Source organism: Eptatretus burgeri, chromosome 6 (genome assembly GCF_056783735.1).
Source record: "Eptatretus burgeri isolate ZD-2024b chromosome 6, Ebu_testis_v1, whole genome shotgun sequence".
Lineage (NCBI taxonomy): Eukaryota > Metazoa > Chordata > Myxini > Myxiniformes > Myxinidae > Eptatretus > Eptatretus burgeri.
In genome coordinates, this window is record NC_140966.1 from 101,060,467 (window position 1) to 101,082,634 (window position 22,168).

At 40.9% G+C, this 22,168-nt stretch overlaps 1 protein-coding gene across 4 annotated transcripts in view; it reads right to left on the minus strand.

The window, feature by feature from the left end:
* The window catches only part of LOC147025463 (interferon-induced protein 44-like), a 111,694-nt gene that overhangs the window by 53,709 nt on the left and 35,817 nt on the right, over positions 1-22,168 (minus strand). For 2 of the 4 annotated variants that reach the window (XM_085886462.1, XM_085886460.1), the window contains exons 4-5: positions 8,213-8,234; positions 6,169-6,182 (exon numbers count right to left, since the gene is read on the minus strand). The exons of the other annotated variants lie outside the window; for them this stretch is intronic. In XM_085886462.1, the coding sequence (XP_085742588.1) occupies positions 6,169-6,182; positions 8,213-8,234 (36 nt within the window). The remainder of the gene's footprint in view (positions 1-6,168; positions 6,183-8,212; positions 8,235-22,168) is intronic. 4 annotated transcript variants of the gene reach the window in all.

Below are 22,168 nucleotides of genomic sequence, written 5' to 3' on the forward strand. Positions count from 1 at the left end.
GAGGATCCTGAGTTCAAATCCCCCTTGGCTGTTGAATTAATATCATGTGGGGTTGACTCTGCCTGTCATCCTTCCGAGGTCAGCAAAATGAGTGCCAGCTTCCTGGTATTCTGTGTCGGAGTGGCGACCCATCCAGGATTGTACCCAATAGCCAAGGAGAATGCTTCGGAAGCACCAATGCTCTGCACAGATTAAGGTCCCAATGGTTGGAATGGATGGATGGAGAAGCTTGAATGAAAGGACTTCTTCCAGAGGATTGTTCTGAATGTAGATGGGGGGGGGGGGTGTTCCAAACGGTCCTTTTGGAGAGACAGAGTGAGAGTGTGACATTTATCAGGATTGAAAGACATGTTTCACGTGTTGGATGAGTCTGATTTTATCAAGATCTGCAGAGAGCGAAGAAGCTGCCGCTTGCTGGTCTGAGGGATGACCAATGGTACGGCTGAGGGGGAAGTCATCAGAAAAGAGATAAAGAGGATTTTCCAGAGAGTTGGAGAGATCATTGATGGAAACCAGAAAAAGAACAGAACCCAGAATGCTACCTTGAGAAACTCCAGCCTGGACAGGAAGAGGGGATGAGAGAACTCCATTTAGGGCCACATGTCCTGCAACAGGAGAGGAAGTCTGCGAGCCATGAGTGGAGATGGCCTTGGATACCAAAGGAAGAGAGTTTGGTGAGCAGGGTGGGGTGCCAAACTGTGTCAAAAGTACGTGATATGTCCAGGGATATGGCTCTGATTTCATGTCTGGAAATTATGTCTTCTCAAGACATGATAAAATTTCATGTCTTCTAATGTGTGTAACGAAGTCTATCAGGTTTTATGGGTATATAGGGTCCACAGATTCTTAAGTGTCTTCGGGTTCTAAAGGCTCTTTGGGTTCTAAAGGGTCTTATGATCCTGAAAGGTCTTCATGGTGTTGAAGGGTCTTAGGGTTGTAAAACATCTTAGGGATCTTTTAAGATCTTTGGGTTATAAAGGGTAAAAAGCATCTTATGGGTCTTTAAAGGTATATAGAGGTCTCATTTAGTAAATACACCTCACGTTCTTTGTGGATAAACAAATAGACAAACGCAACCAAGTGCAATGTCCTCTCCTCTGGAGAGGGTAACTAGAACGGCACTCAGCAGAGTGCATAGTCTCTCTTCACACGCAAATTCTGAACAAAAATGCAGTCGTTAAAAGAACACGTTACTATTATGGCCCATTTGCTATTATAGCCCATATTATAGCCCATATATGTCATCCATGACTATATACCCATGATAAGCCAATATGCCTGGTGTTGGCATAATGGTGAGGGTGGCGGGTTTGGGATCCGAGGGTTTTGAGTTCAAATCCCGCTCAGTTGTTGAGTTAATACCAGGTGGGGTTAACTCGGCCTGTCATCCTTCCGAGGTCGGCAAAATGAGTGCCAGCATGCTGGTAGACTGTGACGGAGTGGTGACCATCCAGAATTGTGCCGAATAGCCAAGGAGACTGCTTAAGCAACACCAACGCTTTGCACAGAGTATGGTCCAATGGATGGATGGATGGATCAATGCACCATGTTATGTTTCATGTATTTCCATTATCTGTAGCTTTATTGATTACCTGCAAATACCACCCATTGATTCACTATTTTACGTGTTTGTTTCAATTGTGATGTGTTTATTTCTGCCTGCCGCCCACCTTCCTCTATATTTCGTCGAAGCTCAGGAAGTGAACTTTTCCCATTGGCCTTTGGTTTTCACTATCGCGGTTTTAAATACCGTGGCATTTCCCAGGAACCTAACCCCTGCAATATTTGAGGGTTTACTGTACTTGACATGTGCCAAGTTTCAATTTTTTCCTTGAAGTAGTTTTGGAGAATAAGAATTTCAATATTTTTCCCTTTTTCTAACCTGGCTACCACACCACGTGACGAATGATGTCATAATTATCATAAAAAATTATACTTGAGTCATCGCTCCGAGTTTGAAAATTTTGTGTCAATGAAAATGAGACAAGCAGTTGCAGAGAAAATGAATTTAAAAGCAAATAAACATCCAACAATGACGGAAATAAAGTGGAGAAAAATATGTAAAAGAAAATCAATCGGGTACCAACATCTAATCCTTGCTACCCAAACTACATGTGCCAATCATAACTGAGAGCAGTTATGCGGGTTACCGAATGCCACCTGTTCCAATGACGATGCCATCCCACACCACCCGTTCCAATGACGATGCCATCCCACACCGCCTGTTGCTATGATGATGCCATTCTTTTTCTTCATTTTGATCAAACTATATTTTTCATGGCTAGTCCACCCCAAGAACCGCCACTTATAACTGCAAGCAATGATTTCTACATTGGCACTTACAAAAATGTGAGACACAGAATAAAGTTTGATAAGTGTAACATCATAGTTTACATGGTTTGGCAGCCACATTGGATCGGTGGAAAATGTCAAAATATTTTTCTCTGGAACCAATTCACCGATGAAGGTGCAACTTGAAATATATCATCCACTGTGGAGAAAGTTGTGATTGCAATGACACATGGTTTGGCAACATATGGTTTGGCAGCCATGTTGGTTTGAAGGATAACCTATAAAAACATTTTCTCTGAAACCACTTAACCAATGGTGTTTTAGTGATAAAACTTTTATTGTCATGGATACTCGATGATGTACATAAAGTTTTGCATAGATTGGTCCAGCTGTTTGACATTAGAAGGTTTTTAAAGCTTTTATATTCAATCCAATATTGCTGGCTGACTGTGACCGATGACGTTTTAGTTATCAAACTTTATTTATCATATGTATTCGATCATATATGTGAACTTTCACATCATCTATTAAGAAGTTGTGGGGAAGAGTATTTTTAAAGGATCTGTTATTTTCAATCTAACATGGTTGCCCGACCACATGATATATGATGCCATAAATTTAAAACTTGTTTCCCATGGGGTAGTCTCATATTTGTTGTTTCATTTTGTTTGGATAAGGTTTTTTTCGATCAAATATGGCTGCCAAGCCACATGACTGATGACATCATCATTTTCGCATGTGTGAGGGAATAGTATTGGATCATATTGGTAAAGATTCGCATGGATAGGGGAAGCGGTTTTAGATTAATAATTTTCAAAAGATTTTCCTTCAATCCAATATGGCTGACAGACCACGTGACCAACGACATTTTCGCGAGGGAACAGAAGACGAATGCAGAACGAATCGTGAGTAACAAAGCCAATGGAAATTAAATGATGTTCAACAAAATTACCTCAAGAAGGCTTGAGAGAGTCGCATACCATGCCTGATGACGGTCTTGATTAAACCTTACTAATAATTGTTATTTGACATGTGATTAGATTTTTTTGGGTCCATCATCGTGAGTCACACTCGACCCAAACAAAGACAATGGAAATCTGACACAACAAAACTGGGCACTGCAGAAGCAGCAGAGGCCGACATGTCTGTTGTCTTTGGCCCACCAGAAAACCATGATGGTGGCCATATTATTTTGTCTGGGTGGCACGGTGAGTGGAGGCAAGTGACAAATGTGGGTGAGGTCTTGCAGCTATCTGACAAATGGGTGCATATTTCAAAAATTGACCACCCAACAAGAACCACAACAGCAACAACAACCACACAGAGATCTTGTCGACCTGCGACACATCTCAGTTAAAAACAGAGGGGTCATACCCCTGGGCGCTCACCAAGTAGTGGCTGGATAACATCACCAGGGAACCACTGGTAGGCATTATGACATACAAAATATGTAATGGAGAAGAAAGTAAATACCGATGGATGTTTTTTTTTAATGTCGTGAACAAACTTTAGTACATCACAGGTGATGAAGGTGGTGGTCAAATTTCATCAAAATTGTGTGTGTACTTTCTGAGAAGAAAGTAAATACATATTTTGGGGACAACCCCCTTTACACTCCATGGTGCCCCGATTTTTCTAATATCATGAATAAACTTTGGGACCTCAAAGGTGATGAAGATTGTGGTTGTTTCATCAGAATTGTGTGTGTAGTTCGTGAGAAGAAAGTAAATACCTATTTTGGGAGGGAAACCCTCCCAGACCCACTTAGGCCTCAATTTTTTTAATGGCATGAACAAACTTTTGTACACCATGGTTGATGAAGGTTGTAGTCAAGTTTCATCAGAGTTGTTTGTGTTGTTTTTGAGAACAAAGCAAATAACTCTTTAGGGGGGGTAACCCCCCATAAACCCCCTACATAGAACCCCAGAGACCTCGATTTTTTTCATGCCCTGGAGAAATTTTCGTACATCACGGGTGATGAATGTCGTGGCAAAGTTTCATTGAAATCGTACGTGTAGTTTCAAAGAAGAAGTTGTAAGTATTTGTGGACGGATGGACAAATGGACGGTCGGACGACACGCCATCCCATAATCTCCCCTGAACTCCGTTCCAGGTGAGGTAATTCGGGTCAATGCCCCTCGGCTCACCTGGTAGAACCAGGGAATCACTGGTCGGCATGGATAACCCACAAAATATGTACATTAGGTGGTGGCTTGAACAAACTTGTGAAAGCACCATGCAGAGATGATTCCCACCAAGTTATCTAAATCAGGTGAATACTTTTTAAGAAGCAGTCAAAAGTAGGGATCCTGGAATCGTAATGACCTTTAAGCTCGCCAAATGAATGTGCAATTTTTTGATGTGATTTGAAAGGCATCAGGAGACCCTGGTCCGTGGAAGTTCTAAAACGTTTGGTGAAAATATAACCAAACGTTTTAGAATTCGTTTCTTAGAATTGGATTTAGCATCACGGTTGATGAAAGTTTTAGTCAAGTATCAATGAAATATTTTGTGTAGTTTCAGAGAAGAAAGCAAATACCTATTTTGGGGGTCAAATCTGGACCCACTTTCAACCCCATAAGACCCCCTTAGCCCCTGATATTTTTAATGCCATAAACAAACATTAATACATCACTGGTAATGAACCTTGTGGTCAATTTTCATCGAAATTGCGTCCGTAGTTTTGAAGAAAAAGATCCGAGTGTTTACATCCTGACTGACTCACTGACGGACACTGCCCGATGCGACCTTCATAGCTATTCTTGTTAGCTCACCTGGAGAAAAGTTCGAATGAACTTCTCTCTCGGTGAGCTACTAAGGAAAATAAGGAAAAAAAGATATAAATGTCATAGCCCCTGTTGTTTTAGTAATTTTGCTATTCGGAGATAAAGGGCGAGCCCATATTTATTGCAACTAAAATGGCCGCCAGTCTAACAGGGGCCATCTTTGATCAGATCACAAAATAAAGTTAGACGCAAGTGTATGGCATCGTGTACTGTGCCTGTGTCACATTTGAACAAAATCGGACCATGAATGTCCGAGAAATGGTTGGGGACACTTTTAAGCAACAAAATGGCCACCAGTCGGCGATGTTGGATCTGATCATGAAACATGATGTGCATACATAAGCCATCATTCTTTATCTGTTTGCCAAGTTTGAACAACATTGGTAAATGCATGTCTGAGAATTGGTTGAGGACATGTTCAACAATGGGTTTTTTTAATTCTAAAATAGCAGCCAGTCGGCCATCTTTGATCTGATCTTGAAAATAAATGACGTGCATTTGTCAGCTGTCATTCTTTATTTGTGTTCCAAGTTTGAACAAGACCAGTAAAAGCATGTCCGAGAAATAGTTGAGGACGTGTTCGATAGCGGGGTTTTTTTTTACAACTAAAATGGCCGCCAATCTCGCAGTCGGCCATCATTGATCACATCGTGAAACAAAATGATGTGCATATGAATACCATCATGTCTTGTCTTTGTGGCAAGCACAAATATAATCGGTCCATACATGTCTGAGATATGGTTGCGGACGCACGAACACACACGGACATGAAAATCGAGACCAAATCCATAAGCCCCTATTTCAGACTAAGTCCAATGGGGGAAATAACATTGACGAGTTTAAAGCATCACAGGCACAGCGAGTGTGGCAATGTATAGTTAAGGTGAATATAACTTGAAATACAGATGTAACTCAACGATATAGATTTACACATACAATTGACCTGCCCCCAAAGGAAACAGTGTTTATAGCACTTTAAATTGAGCAAGGCAACTATCACAATATGGAATACTTTATAAGTAAACAATTTTACCATTGGTATCCACATGTTTTCACGATTCTACTTTATAAATTACATGCAGTAACTTACGTGATTGCTTGGGGCTAGGGGGGAATGGGGTTGGGGGAAGGGAGAACAAAATTATTATCTGTTCATTCATTTCATAATACAATTTTAATATCCATCATGATTGCATAACAACATCAAAATGATGATGGAATGAGTCCAGAACAAGTGCATGCCACTCTCAGGTAAGGCAGAAAACAAATCAAGTCAAATACACATTTCCGAAAACAATCGTGTTTAAAAAATATATATATATATATATATATATATATATATATATATATATATATATATATATATATATATATATATATATATATATATATATATATATATATATATATATATATATATATATATATATATATATATATATATATATATATATATATATATATATTTTTTTTTTTTTTTTTTTTTTTTTTTTTTCAGCCTGGTGTGTTGGCGCAGTGGTTAGGGCAGCGGCTTGGGATCCAAAAGGTCCTGAGTTCAAGCCCCGTTGGGCCACTGAATTAATACACCAGGGGGTTGACTCAGCCTGTCATCCTTCCGAGGTCGGCGAAATGAGTACCAGTATACTGGGCCGGTGTATACCCCGGTTAAAATAGGTATACCATATCCCTGTGTCGTAAGAGGCGACCAGGGTTGCGTCAGGAAGGGCATCCGGCGTAAAACCTGTGCCAAATCACTATGCAGATCACACGTATGATCCGCTGTGGCGACCCCTAACGGGAGCAGCTGAAAGAAGAAGAAGAAGATATATATATATATATATATATATATATATATATATATATATATATATATTTTCCTTCTGTGGTGTTGGGGGGGGGGGAGTGGGGTGAGGTTGAACCATGGTTTTTGAGTGAAAAATGAACAAGCAGCGACATCAAATTCACTCTTTGGTGAGATCATCTCGCAGATATCATATGATCATCAGGATGTACCCCTCTCTCCCCGATTATTCGAGGTAGTTTTGTAATTCCAGTATAAACGTGTCTACTGTTTCTACAAATGCAACCTTTTCATGGAGACTAGTCAATGCATGAAGTATTTTATTTTAATGATTTTGTCTTTTTCCCACAATGTAATTGGAAAGCTTTGTATTTTTTGTATTTCCAGAGGCAAACAGTTGTGTTTCATGAATCAAGAGCATTTTTCGCCAGTTATCACGAATGACTGCATTGAATCACAAAAATACACAAGCATAGCAAGAAGCATGTTGGACACTGCAATGGTCGCAACCTGAATCGGATTCATTTGCGATAAAAAAAAGAAGTAAAAAACACATAAATGTCATAGCATCTATTGTTTTAGTAATCTTGCTGCGTGGAGTTAAAGGGTTAGGCAATATTTACAGAATGTATAACTAAAATGTCCACCAGTCTAACAGTCAGCCATCTTTGATCAGATCATAAAATAAAATGATGTGCATGTGTATGTCATCAAGTACTGTGCTTGTGCCAGTTTGAACAAAATCGCACCATGCATTTCTGAGAAATAGTTGGGGACACATTTAAGTATCAAAATAACCACATGTCCGCCATCTTGGATCTGCTCTCGAAAAATAAATGATGTGCAGATGCAAGGCATCATTGAATATCTGTGCGCCAAGTTTGAACAAAATTGGTGAATGCATGTCTGAGGAAAGGTTGAGGATGTGTTTGATCCCGGGTTTTATTACAAATAAAATGGCTGCCAGTCTACCAGTCGGCTATCTTTGATGTGATCACAAAATTTAGTGAGTTGCATGTGTATGCCATCATGCACTGGGCTTCTGCCAAGTCTGAACAAAATTGGACCATGTATGTCTGGAAAATGGTTGGGGACACATTTCAGGAACAAAGTGGCCGCCAGTCGGCCATCTTGGATCTGCTCGAGAAAAAAAAAATACATATTGGGTCAAGTATGCTGTCAGTCTCCAAGGGACGTCTCTGGCCTTGGCTTTGACAAATTCAGAAGAACACAAACTCATCTGAACTCTGCATAAACAGAGACCAAAAAAAACTTAATTCCTCTTACATTATCTGCATATCATGGTAAAATATTTTTGGAAATTGGCACTTACCTTTCTGGTTCTGGTGTTTGTTCTGAAAAAGAAAAATGAAAACATATCTCATTGCATTGTAAATGAATACCTTTGCAAACATAGCAATCACTGCATATAATAAAGTAGAATGTAAATTAAGCAGGTCCATCTTGCAAAGGCAATGGAGTATAACATGACACAAGCTCACACACCGAATAACACCAACTGGTGGAAAATAGCATTGGCTTGTTGGGTTGCTTCAGTCAGGCAAGTGAGAGGTAATATATTTCGTCTGCAGCATATGGCTGCTGGTTGCATCATTGCTGGGAGCTGGTACTCATTTTATGCCTGGTGTTGGCTTAGTGGTACTGGTGGTGGGTTTGGGATCTTAGGATCCTGAGTTCAAATCCCACTCAGCTGTTGATTTAATATCAGGTGGGGTTGACTCTGCCTGTCATCCTTCTCAGGTCGGCAAAATGAGTGCCAGCTTGCTGGTGTCCTGTGTCTGAGTGGTGACCCGTCCAGGATTGTGTCCAATAGCCGAAGAGACTGCTTTGGCAGCACCAGTGCTCGGCACAAAGTATGGTCCCAATGGATGGATGGTACTCATTTTGCCAACCTCAGAAGGATGACAAGCTGGCGTTATTTAATGGAGAACAAGGTCTCCAAAGATCTTAAGCCAGTCACCTTAACCGTTAAGCCAACACCAGGCTGAGGTTAGAGGTGATATCTCCAGCATTAGTTGCATTGTTTACTTCATTGCAGATAACTTCATACAAACACATTTATGATTGTTAATTTTATGCGAAAACAGAAAAGTGAGCTGACATCATTGGGAATAATAATATTTACGATTGGTTCTTAAACATGGTCAGGTGATTTAACTTCAGCCCAAATCATGCTGATGCAGTTAATAGAGACTAATCTCCAATGAGTTACAATTCAGACCTCTATAGAAAACCTTTAAGTTTGAGAAAAAAAATTGGACAAATGATTTCAAGGAATACAAATAACATGGATACAGGAGAGGAGGAGATCGGCCCATCGTGACTTATCCACACCCCATCGATTTAATCAATAACAGAAACGCAATCTTGAAACTTTAAACACTTTCATTGAGAGTGAAGGGGCAGAATTAGGAGTGGACATGAAAACAGTGGAGCAGTCGCAAGGCCATAATGTGACCCATAATGCTTCGACATAACTATCTGATTCTAATTTAAACCTACCTTGACAGTGAAGAATGAAAGTGAGAATGCTGGTCTTCATTCAATCCTAAAAAAGACCCAAAATTTGTCAACTGAGAAGATCGACATGTTTTTATCGGGAGACGAGAACGTGGAAAATGTGGAAAGTGTCATTTTCCTGTGTTTGACGACTGAAGTGTGTAGAATGTGAAGGAGAAGTTAATATCGAACATCAATGTCAGGATTGACAAAGATCTAAAAAGACAAAGATCTGAGAATACAAACCAAGAGGAGGCTGGTGAATAATCTGGTATTTCCAGTTGCAATGTGTGGATGTGTTTCATGGACAGTGAAAAGGAATAAGGTTGATAGTTTTGAAATGGGGTATTGGAGACGAATGGTGAAAATTCCATGGACTGCAAGGGCAATAAAGAGCAGTCAGAGATTGCAGACGATCGCCAGGATGTGTTTTGTGTGGTGTATTTTGTGTGGCAAGTAAATGGAAGGATGTACGAAATGAAAGGTTGTTGATTGCAAATAAAAAGTCTAAATGGTCTCGTTCTAAATGTGCAAAGGTCAAATTGTCTAAAGGTCAAAAGGTCTGAAAAGGTGTAAAGTGTTGTCATGGTCTTAAATCAAACGATCAAAAGGATGTAATTTAAGATCTGAAGGGGAGGAATTACCTGAAAGGGACGAAAGGATCTCAAAACATCTAAAAAGGGTATAAAGGTCAAAGGGGTCTCCAAAGTATTAAAGGTTCTGAAACGGGTGAAGGTCTAAAGGGTAGAAAGGGGTCAAAGGGTCTTTGGAGTTTAAAAGGGTCAAGAGGATCTAAAGGCTCTTAGAGATCAAAGAGTTCTAAAGGGTGTATAGTAGGGTGGAGTGAAAATGACTATGTTTTGTAATTTTCATATTTTTTGGTCTGGAATAGTTTTTAAAAGATGTAACACATAATAATAAGTGATATACTAAATTTTGATTTAATTTCTTTAATGACTTCAGGTAGCTTAAGTCTCTCAAATATGACATAAACGGTGTGGGGGAAAAATTTATATTAATGTATTTTAAATTGTAACAAATGGAGTTTCAGAAATGTAACTTTTATGCTGCAAATTGAATTGGCTGTCATTTCTGGCCAAAAGACTTTTGCCCTAAATGATAAGAAATGTGTTGTTCTGGAGCAGAGTGACCGAGCTGATAAATGAACCTTTGCTTAGAAAATGTACGAAGTGGCTTTTTGTCTAAAGGACACGTCTACAGTCTGGGTGAATATCCCCCAACCTCTCTCTCATGGAAGTATAAAATGTTTTGAAAGGCACATTTTCTCAGTACGAGCACGTGAGGAAGTATAGTTTCTCAGTGGCTCGTACTCCTTGGAACTGACCAAGTACCAAGTTAGAATAAAACTCTCTGATGTAATGTAGAAGTGAATTGAATCGGGTTGGTCTAACTGTTAACTAAAGTAAGAATAAATGAAATAGAACCAAATAATATTGCAAACAAATGGGGATTTTTAAGTTCATTGTACAAGGGTGAGAAGTGTATGGTGTATAATTAGGAAATAAATTGTTTCACAAGGAAGGACTTGTGTGGACATCAGTTTTATCAGTGTCGATAGGGTTTTTTGTAGGATTTTATAACCAAATCGGACAAACGTGAAACTCTGTCTGAAGTCAAATAGGATTCTACAATCGGCCAGTTAGAATCCTTCAGGAGGACAACGATCACAACAAGGTGGGTTAAAAAAATCCACATCAGTTGGCGCCGAGACTCGGATTCGAACCGACGTTGGTGCGGTGGTCGTGACCGGAGGTGCTTAATCTGCCGGAGGCAGTGCCTGGAGGAACGACAAGTGCTTGAGCGAAGGTAAGGGAGAGCGCTCTCAGCAGGTAACGCATTTCGAACAAAGAAAAGTTCATTGTCAGATAATTTTATTGAGAGAAAGAAGAGGATCCGGCGGAGGGAGTCCGTTTTAAAGTAAACGATAAGTACTGTAGTTGTTTTAGAAAAGTGCTGGAGAAGAAGAGTCAGATGACAAGAAGAGGCTCGTTAAGGAGCCAGACGCGTAATTAAATGGGTATGATGAAGCGACATGCCACATGTTTGCATTGATACGGACCGGCTGTGAGAGAGATGGCCGAGGACATGGCTGAGACGCCGAGATAGGGTTAAAATAGATAAACATTGTAAGTTACCTGTTTGGAAGAGTGATAAGAGTTATTTTTTGTTCATTGAACTCACTGGAAGTTTGTTGGCAGTGAGGTTGTTATATTATATTGTGTGGAGGTTTTACGGATTTGTAAATGCAATGATTTGCACGAAACGTTTTGTAGAGTGCAGGAGATGATTAACCAGCTGGGAGCATGGTTGGTGATTTGCATTGAGATGCATGTGTTCCTGAGAGTAAAAAAAAAAAAAATGAAACTTGTGCGAGTCCATATTCACTGCAATGAAACGTGTTCTGTTGGGATTTTGACGATATTTTAACTCGTGCTGAGTTGAGCTGTGCGTCTGTTTGAAATGGCATGTTATACATTCTTTGCGTTGTATTTCCACGCGAAGGTCGCAAACTACACTGTGTGAGACCCCCTCCACTCGATCTGTGGGGGGGGGGGAGGGTGGCCTATCTTTACACTGAGTCTTTGTTCGAGCCTTGGCTTTAGGTGTGAAATTCGATTCATATGTAGATTCAAGAGGACGACATAGAAATGTGATTGGTATTTGTCACGTGATCACACGCGAGTCTATGAGATGCAATGCTGTTTAGTGTATGTGTTGAAGCCATGACAGAGTAATGCAAACTGTGGGTTTTGCCTGTCAGAGTTTTTTTCCTTTTTCTTCCCACTGGATGTGGAGAGAACTTCCTGTTCCTTGTTCCTTGGTGTTTGTGGCGCACCCTCTGGACTGAATCTGTTTAAAGTGAAGTCCATTTAGGAAAAAGTGTTGAAGTTTTATTTTACAACCATCAGGATTTTGAATAAATTGTGAAATAACAATTGTGAATGTGGAGATACTGTATGTGATTTAAATGTAGAAACGTGATTTGGAATGATTTTAATGATTTGATGATGTTTAGCACGTGGGGCAATTCACAGATAAATAGATGATTCCCTCGGATGGACGTTGAAATATTGTTTTATTCGTCTGCGAATGTTGAGGTTACCTGAACTTGTGCTGGGAAGGCAATGGCAAACAACCCAGTGTAACCCTTTGATCGATTCAGTCAGGGTAAATTCATGATTTAATTGGATAGATGCTGAAGATTTAATGTTTCATTTATGGATTTTAAAAGGAAATATTTTATTGTTTAGACCAAAAAGTTGTTTAAGAGAGTGGATGTTTATTTGTCTGAAGTTTAAGATGCTTTTCCAAGACTGGGATAAAGATTGTGGAGGGTGAAGCTGCATGTGTAGACAGAGTGTTTGAGCTGCAATTTAAATGATATTCGCCTGATAACAGATTTGACAAGTGATTTGACAATTTTTGAACAACTGTTGAAAATGATTTATTTGTTTTGATAAAAGAAAATGGATTCGTAATTGAGAAGGTCGGAGGAAGTGATAGATGGTTTGTGTATGTGAATTGGAAAAATGGCAGCATGTTTGCTGTTTTGGTGAGAGAGAAGTGGACAGATGGAGAAATGTCAGAGATTTAAAATGTTGATGGAAATAGCAAATGAGATGGATGTTTTGAGTATACATACAACTGGGATTTCTGTATATTTTAGCATGTTGTTTTGGGAAATAACAAGGAAAGGGATTAAAATATTGATATGACATATAATGCAAGTTAAATGCTTCCATAAGAATCTTTGTTAGTCTTGTAGAACTACATGTGCCCATGACGTTTATTGATTGGTGTTTAATTGATGCTTTGTTTGTTTCGGAGTGTTGAAAGCAGTCTTTTAAGCAATGTACGATTTCATCTAAATGAAGTTTGGAAAGAAATTCCACACAAAGATTGGACGATGAGAGAACCCAGATGTGGGTGATTGAACATTCAACACATGATTATGCCTCCCCTTCCTGAGGAGATAAGATGGAGTCATGTGGGAAAAGAAAGAAAAAACCCACTGAGGAGAAGGTTGAGCAAAGTCTTAACGTCGGCGTTGTGTGGTGCCTGCGTGGAGGAATGTTCTCAGCCACACTCTCGATTGCCGCTCTGCAAATACATCGTGAACTTGCTGTGGTTGCTTCAATGTACGACAGGCCTGGAGTTCCACACTGTGCTCCTTCAACCCAGTGTCCGGCCCAAACTTGTACTTGCCCACATCTACCTTCTGCTCAGCTCAAGGAGTGCTTCGATTGTGTTTCCCGTTGGGTGCCGCTCTATCCACACCCTGACCTGTTTATCTTCTGACTTCAGGTAGCACGTTTCCAATGTGTGACACATGCTGATGAACAGGCCATAAATTAAATGGAAACTCTCATTTTCTGATATGAGCACACGCTGCCATTGTTGATTGAACTTGAATAATGGAAATCTTTTCTCCTTCAGGAATGGGACATGGTAATCATGTGTAAGAAAAATTATTCAAATTTTCCTTAAAAAAAAAAACGGGGGAGTGTGGGGGAAACATTTTTATTAATGTATTTTAAATTGCAACAAATGGAGTTTCAGAAATGTAACTTTTATGCTGCAAATTGAATTGGCTGTCATTTCTGGCCAAAAGACTTTTGCCCTAAATGATAAGAAATGTGTTGTTCTGGAGCAGAGTGACCGAGCTGATAAATGAACCTTTGCTTAGAAAATGTACGAAGTGGCTTTTTATCTAAAGGACACGTCTACAGTCTGGGTGAATATCCCCCAACCTCTCTCTCATGGAAGTATAAAATGTTTTGAAAGGCACATTTTCTCAGTACGAGCACGTGAGGAAGTATAGTTTCTCAGTGGCTCATACTCCTTGGAACTGACCAAGTACCAAGTTAGAATAAAACTCTCTGATGTAATGTAGAAGTGAATTGAATTGGGTTGGTCTAACTGTTAACTAAAGTAAGAATAAATGAAATAGAACCAAATAATATTGCAAACAAATGGGGATTTTTAAGTTCATTGTACAAGGGTGAGAAGTGTATGGTGTATAATTAGGAAATAAATTGTTTCACAAGGAAGGACTTGTGTGGACATCAGTTTTATCAGTGTCGATAGGGTTTTTTGTAGGATTTTATAATCAAATCGGACAAACGTTAAACTCTGTCTGAAGTCAAATAGGATTCCACAATCGGCCAGTTAGAATCCTTCAGGAGGACAACGATCACAACAAGGTGGGTTAAAAAAATCCACATCAACGGTAAAAAAAACAAAAAACGAATATGGATATTTCAGATAAAACTAACTTGATAAAAGTTAATCAAACAGTCATTGCCATTAGTAAATACAAGTGCTGGCCCATAGGTGCGGGCCAGTAGGTACGTGCCCATAGGTGCATGCCAGTATGTGCAGCTTCGTTCCTTCGCTCTCGTAAACGACGACTGGATTGGGAAATTGTTTCAATTAGATCGAACCAACCGTATCATAAATGGCCATAACTTGGGAAACACCTGGGAAACATACTCAGGTCCCCCAGCGTCAATTGTAACGTCATATAAAACGAAGAAGAAGTAGAATTGTGATGCCCCCATCTCTCTCGCGTCCCCCCTCTCTCCCTAGTCTCGCCCCTCTCTCTCACCCCCAATCTCACCCCTCTCCCGTCCCCCTCTCTCGCCCCCTCCTCTCTCCGCCTCTCTTGAATTGTGACGCCCCCTCTCTCTCACACACCTCCTCTTGCCCCCCCTCTCTCCCCCTCCTCTCTCTATAAATGTATTCACAAATGTCTACCAAGCACAACAATTAATTCAAACCTTGGGAAAACCTTGGGAAAACTAGCTTTCAAACCCTTGGGAAACAGCTCTTTCCCTTGGGAAAATTCAAACCTTGGGTTATAGATAATAAACAAAAAATAAATATTATGAAATAAATAAATAAATAAACATTAATTGTGACGTCATTCGTGATGTCAAAGCACCGTGTCTTGTCATTGGTTGACAGATAAATGGCCGTAACTTGGGAACCGCTTGTCCGATTAATATCAAACCTTGAAAAGGCACATACTCAGGTCCCCAGCGTCGATTGTGACGTCATACCAAACGAAGAAGAATTGTGACGTCAATTGTGCAAAAAAATAAATAAATAAACATTAATTGTGACGTCATTTGTGACATCATAGCACCATGTCTTGTCATTGGTCGACAGATAAATGGCCATAACTTGGGAACCGCTCGTCCGATTGATATCAAACTTCGAAAAGGCACATCCGCGGGTCCCCGGCAATATTCTTGGCAAGTTTCAATCAGACGGACCGGCGGTCGTCGAGAAACGGTGGTCGCATACAGACAGACAGACAGACAAACACACACACACACACACACACAGATTGCTGGAATTATAGATAGATGCAGTCAATGTCAGAAAATCACATTTTATATTCTTTCTTGGTGTTAAACTTTGCCATCTTGTTCCTTGAGTTTTGCCTATTTCTGATCAATCCATCTCTCGATGACTCGCCGCACACTAACTTTGACCCCTCGGTTACGAGTTTGTTTCCGCGCTCTACGGCTTGTGTATGGCAAGGGTAATGCTGAAAGTCTACTGATGGAATTCCAGTTTCATCTATTAATGCCCACAGTTCATCATTCGTCATGTTCCGCAATATTGGTGGTTCCGTCACTTTACACGACATCCACTCCACGATTTCCATGTAATCCTTCGCATCAACATTCAATTTTGGAACAACAAATTGCCGCACCAAACAACCTGTCTCGTCTTTCTCTTTCCGTGCCTTCAATATTCTCCTCAGAGCCAACTCGCGTGTGGGTGCTCTTTCATCTCTCACCATACACAGCAGACGATTTTCGGTGTGCGTAAAGTACGCATTTCTCTGAATTACGGGATCGATAATGTTCTTGTGAGCAGGCGACATGTATCGTGATTTCTGAATCATGTTAAACACATGACGAGCTCTGTCCTTGCATGATGGCTTGCTTTTGATGGCAAACCACATAGGTGCATACACACGCATGATGAACGTGGCCAAATGAACCAAGTTTCTTGATGGCTTCTCAGTTGAGACATACAGACGCAAGAGGTGATTCGCCGTTGTTAGCCATCGTGAATGGTTTAAGATTCCGGGTTTACGAAGAGATAGGTCGATTGGGCATTCACCCTTACTCACGGCCTGGCACATCTCATAGAGGTACTTTTGATCTGTGCTTATATCTTTGGGATCGATTTCCGGTAGTTCTTCATGAATGGCCTTGAACGTCTTTACAGGAAGAGTCATGCAAGTCTGGAGGGCTTTGCCGATAGGTCCAGAAAAGCTGGGAGCTGCATAGTTGTATAATATCATTAACACAGGCAAAATAAATTGCAAAAGTAGTTTCGGAGTTATCCCCCTTGAAATATTTATTTTCGCGAAAGTTATTAATATTTTGAGTGAGTTGGGCTACCTGAAGTCATTGTTGTAAATGATTATAATTTTGCATGATGAGTCATTAGTGGGTCCTGCATCTTTTACAAACAATTCCAAAGGCATCCTGCATATTCTTATATTTCACTCCACCCTAGTGTATAGGGATCTTAAAGAGCCTTTGGGGTCTCAGAGATCCACAGGGTGTTAGGGGTCTAAAGGGTCTTCAGGGGTCGAAAGGGACTTATGGGTATGTAGGATCATAAAGGTTCTGAGGGGTTTAAATAGTCTTAGGGATCAAAACGGTCTCATGGGTCCAAAGCATTGCCTCATAAACTGGGGGACATGAGTAATTTCCAGAGGGGATGCGAGCCTGGAGAAAAAAGTAGGAATTTCTCGAATTATTTTTGGAACTCTCTTAACAAGTGTTTGCATTATATCGTAATTAACGTTAAAAAAAGCAAAAGTATCGCCTTTAATAATTTTCGTTTTCGAGTCGCTACTCGGCCGACCACTTTCTGTATTAAAATTAATTTTAAAATTCAACATTTATTTAAATTTAATATTTAAATTGATATTTTATTTTAATTTTATTTTTTTTTTTTCACAGATTTACAGTACCCATTTCAAACTAAATCATTCACAATGAGTGCCAAAAAGCAGAAGTATCTTGACGAATATATTCGATTTGGATTTGTATCCCTCCAAAAGGGTGACAGAGGTACCCCAGTGCGTAATATGCTACAAGACTCTGAGCAATGATGGCATGCGGCCCACACGCTTGGAACGCCACTTGAAGACAATGCATCCTGCTCTAGCTGCCAAACCCAAGGTATTCTTTGAAACAAAAAGGCAGTCCTTGAAGCAAGCTAAGATGGACAGCAGTGGAGCATTTCGGCAACAGACTTCAAAGGTTGTTGAGGCTTCCTATGAGATCGCCATGTTGATTGCAAAGAGCAAAAAGAACCATAACATCGGAGAGACTCTCATAAAACCAAGTGTCCTGCATGCAGCAGAGCTCATTCTGGGGAAGGATAGTGCAAACAAGCTTTCCCAAATCTCTCCATCAAAGGATACGGTCAAGGGAAGGATCGGTGATATGTCTCAAGACAACAAAAATCAAGTTCTCAACCAAGTAAGAGCTTCTCCTGTATTTGCCATCCAGTTGGACGAAACGACTGATGTTGCAAAGTGATCTCAGCTGCTGATGTATGCTCGTTTAGTGTCAGGCAATAGTGGAAAAGAGGAAATGCTCTTCTGCCATCCCATGGAAAGGTATACAACAGTAAGAGATATTTTTCAAGTGGTATCAAACTTCTTCCAGGAAAATCAACTTTCGTGGGACTCACTGGTGGGGGTGTGTACTGATGGAGCTCTGGTCATGCTTGGTTTACAATCTGGTATCGATTCGAAACATCAAGCCTTGCTTTCCAACACAAACATCCAATGGCTTTCGAAGGGAAACATGCTTGGACGGCTTTATGAACTACGACAAGAAGTAGCAACATTTCTAGATTCGCTGCAGAAAGCAGATCTCCACAACAAGTTCCATTCTGAAGGATTTTTGCTATCTCTAGCTTACCTGGTGGACATCTTTGAAGTGCTGAATGCCATCAACATCAAACTCCAAGGGAAAAAACATCAACATAATCATGCACAATGACGTCATTCAAGACTTCATGGCCAAACTCAACCTCTGGAAATGTCGAATTCAGGATGGAAATACAGCCAGTTTTGCTAACTTTGATTCTATTCTGCTCTCATTCACAGTTACCTTGATTCTGAATTGAAGAAACAAATAATTACTCATGTGACTGAATTGAAAGCAGAATTCATCAGATACTTTCCGGATATGGATGAGAAGCGCGGAAGCCTGGTAATTCATTAGGAACCCATTTCAATGTGAAGGAGCTGATATTTCAGACACATTGCAAGAGGAGTTTCTTGAGTTAAAGTTCAACTCGTCAGCTGAAGAAGACTTCAAAAAACTGGATCAAGCGACGTTCTCGGTCACGTACCTCCTGTTTACCCTTTGATCTCACATCAAGCTCTTCGGATTCTGACAATGTTTGGATCAACGTATCTTTGTGAAGCTGCATTTTTCACGCTCGTTGCTGTCAAGACCAAGCACAGAAACAAGCTGATCGTTGAAGGGGACTTGCGTTGTGCTCTCTCTGGTATTCGACCACGCATTCAGGATCTGGTAGCTACGAAGCAATGTCAAGTATCTCATTAAATGTCATCTCATTAAATATGCTGTATATATGACTGTTGCTTATTCCAAATTCTTTGTTCAATAAAAAAAGACTAAAAACACATTTTTTCAGTTTTTCCTTTTAACTCAGGAGGGATTTTTAATCATTTGGTTGAAGATGTGAGGGGAGGGGGGGTGGGGCATGGAGGCAAGGAGCAACTTCGAGAGGGAATGGTCAAAAGTGTCCTGGGATCTAAAGCATCTTTGGCATCTCAAACAGTCTTCGGTATCTTCAGGACTTTTAGGGTTCTCAAGGGTCTTGAAGGGTTTTGTATGTTCTATAGAGTATTGGGGGTCTTAAAGGGTATTCGAGTTTGAAAGCATCTTCGGGGTCTTAAATGGTCTTTAAGTTATAAAGGGTTTAAACTGTCTTCAGGTTTTAAATAGTCTAAAAAAAGTATTATGGGTCTTAAAGGGTCTTCGGAGTCATTAGAGTTTTTGGGGTTTTAGGGTCTTTGTGGGTCTTCATGGTCTTAATTGGTCTCAGAGTTGTAAAGTTTTTAAATGGTCTTACAGGGTCTTAGGGTTCTAAACGGTCCAATGTAATTAATACACATGCTCACATTCTGTGCAGACAAACAAACAAACAGACAGACAGATAAACAGACAAACAAACAAATGAACAAGAAAGACGTCATGCAGAGCACGATACTTGCAAAATCCCTCAAACAAATTTGACCATAAAAGTAATTGGTGGTTGAATTCAGTGACCCGATATGCAAATCCTCTTCAAATTTCAAGTGAATTGGATGAAAATTGAGGATTTTAGAAATTGCACCTTAGTTGTTGACCTTTGGCCTATGTTGACCTTTTGGCAAATGTTGACCTCAAAAGTAATCTGTGGTTGAATTCAGTGACCTGATATGTAAATCCTATTCAAATTTCAAGTCAATCGGATGAAAATTGATCTTAGAATTTTGACAAAATTGTTGACCTTTGGTTTAAGTTTACCTTTTGACCTTTAACCTCAAAATAAATGGGCTTATTGTTCATGACCAACTCCAGCATTTTGTGGAAGTTTAGTGAAGCACAGTTTAAAATTGTGACCTGCAGTTCAGACAGACAGACAAACCGACAGAATCAAAGACCAGACCAACCAATATGCGTACAATACTAGCGAATCTTCGATTTCGCGAATCTTCAATTTCGCAAGTAAGAAACAGATAGATTAATACATGTGACCAACCAATATACTTGAAAAAATTTTGATTTTCACAAGTAACAAACGGGTAACGGATTTTCACAAGTAACAAATGTTTTCACCCAAATGCAATACCCTCTCCTCTGGCGAGGTGAACAAACAGTTCAGTGCTTGAAGAAATGAGACCACCATATACACAGACATGACATTAGTAAATAGACAACATGATTTTAAAAGTCTTTATTTCTTGAACATTTGAAGTATATTTGATCCATTTTAATACATACACGAGTATTTTGCAGACTTGCCATTTGCGGATTTCAATGCTTTCAGACATCGAACTAACAAGTTCTGAAATTTTCTCTTGTGGGATTTCTGCCCAGGCTTCATGCAAAAGGTTTACAATTCTGCCTGTGATGTTGGTTTCCTGGAATTTTTCCGCACAGCTCAATCAAATATGGCCCAGAGGTGTTCAATGGGATTCATGTCAGGAGACTGACTTGGCCATGGAAGTGACTTGATCCCATTTCTGTCCTGCCATTCTTTGGGGGTTTTTTTTGCAGTGTGGCATGGAGCTCCATCTTCCATGAACAGAGTGTTGTTTTTGACCATCTGACCAGTTCAGTTATGTCGATAAGTATGTGTTATAGTAAGGGTCCCATCCCCTATGTCTAAAGGGAATTACATGTGTGCACTGCGAAGTTTCTTTATAGTTAGCTTTTTTACAACAAATCCCCTTCACTTCTTCAAACCACCGACTCCATTGCCCACGTGTTTTTGTCTGAAGGCATGGGTGGAGCCTGCATCGCTTCAGATCGAGGCTCCGCTCCGAGGAAAGGCATGGAGTGTTTCCTCCAGGCAATGGGCGAAGGGCGAGCAGGGCCGGGGCGCTCCGGCCAATGGGAGGCCAGCGTGCCGAAAGCTACTACAGAGCCTCTATGGGGGGCGGGCCTCCGAGACGCCCCGTCCAATCAGGAGGTTCATGACCTGAGGGCCGGCTCCACCCCAGCCAGATGAAGGGTTCGCCTTGTCAAGGAGAGTGGAGTGGTTGTCAAGACCTGAGTACTGCAGTCTTCGTGGCAATTGGCTTCGTCTGTGATTGTGGTGGCTTTTCGTTTGCGGTCGTGGTGGCTTTTCGGCTGAGGTCGTGGTGGCTTGGTCTCGGTCGTCGTCTGCGGTCCTTTGCGGTGGCTCCTCGTGGTAGTGGCGGCCGAGCAGCCAGGGTCATGGGCCCGTGGACTTCGGGTCGTGGGTTTGAGTCCGGTGTGACCGCACGAGACAAGGCCCTGGTCCCCAGCTCGTCTTTCTCTGCTGGGCTGAGGGACCGAATAAAGACTCCACGGGGTCCTTTTCTTTTGGGTGTGTGTGTGTGTGTGTGTGTGTGTGTGTGTGTGTGTGTGTGTGTGTGTGTGTGTGTGTGTGTGTGTGTGTGTGTGTGTGTGTGTGTGTGTGTGTGTGTGTGTGTGGGGGGGGGGGGCACCCCGTCTGCAAGTAAAAACTGGTAAGTGCCTGTGTTCCTTGTAAATTGCATTTTATTCAGTTTTAACTCTGCTCTTTGTGCTCCCCTGCCCCATGAGAAATAAACCCCCCAATTGTTCAATATACCAGCTCGTTGTCTGACACTTTCTTCCATTGGCCCAGCACGGTGCGTATTGGGAATTAGGGAGGCCGTTCGTGCCGTAAATTGCTCATTTGGACTGACGGATCTTGGTAATCCCCGCTCGGTTTACACACGGATCGGGCTCGGGAAACGGCCTGTTCCGCTCAAGGTCCGTCGAGGGTGTGGTTTTCCCCGGTAGTTAGACGACGTGGGTACTTAGGTATATTGAAATTAGGCAATAAACCCTACCCCATCCCGTCAAAATATTGGCGACCATGGTCCGCTAAGGGACCCGTGACCTTTCGGACTTATCTGAGAGTCACAACCTAAATTCCGGGGTGTTCGGTGGAGATGACCCTACTGCTCCCC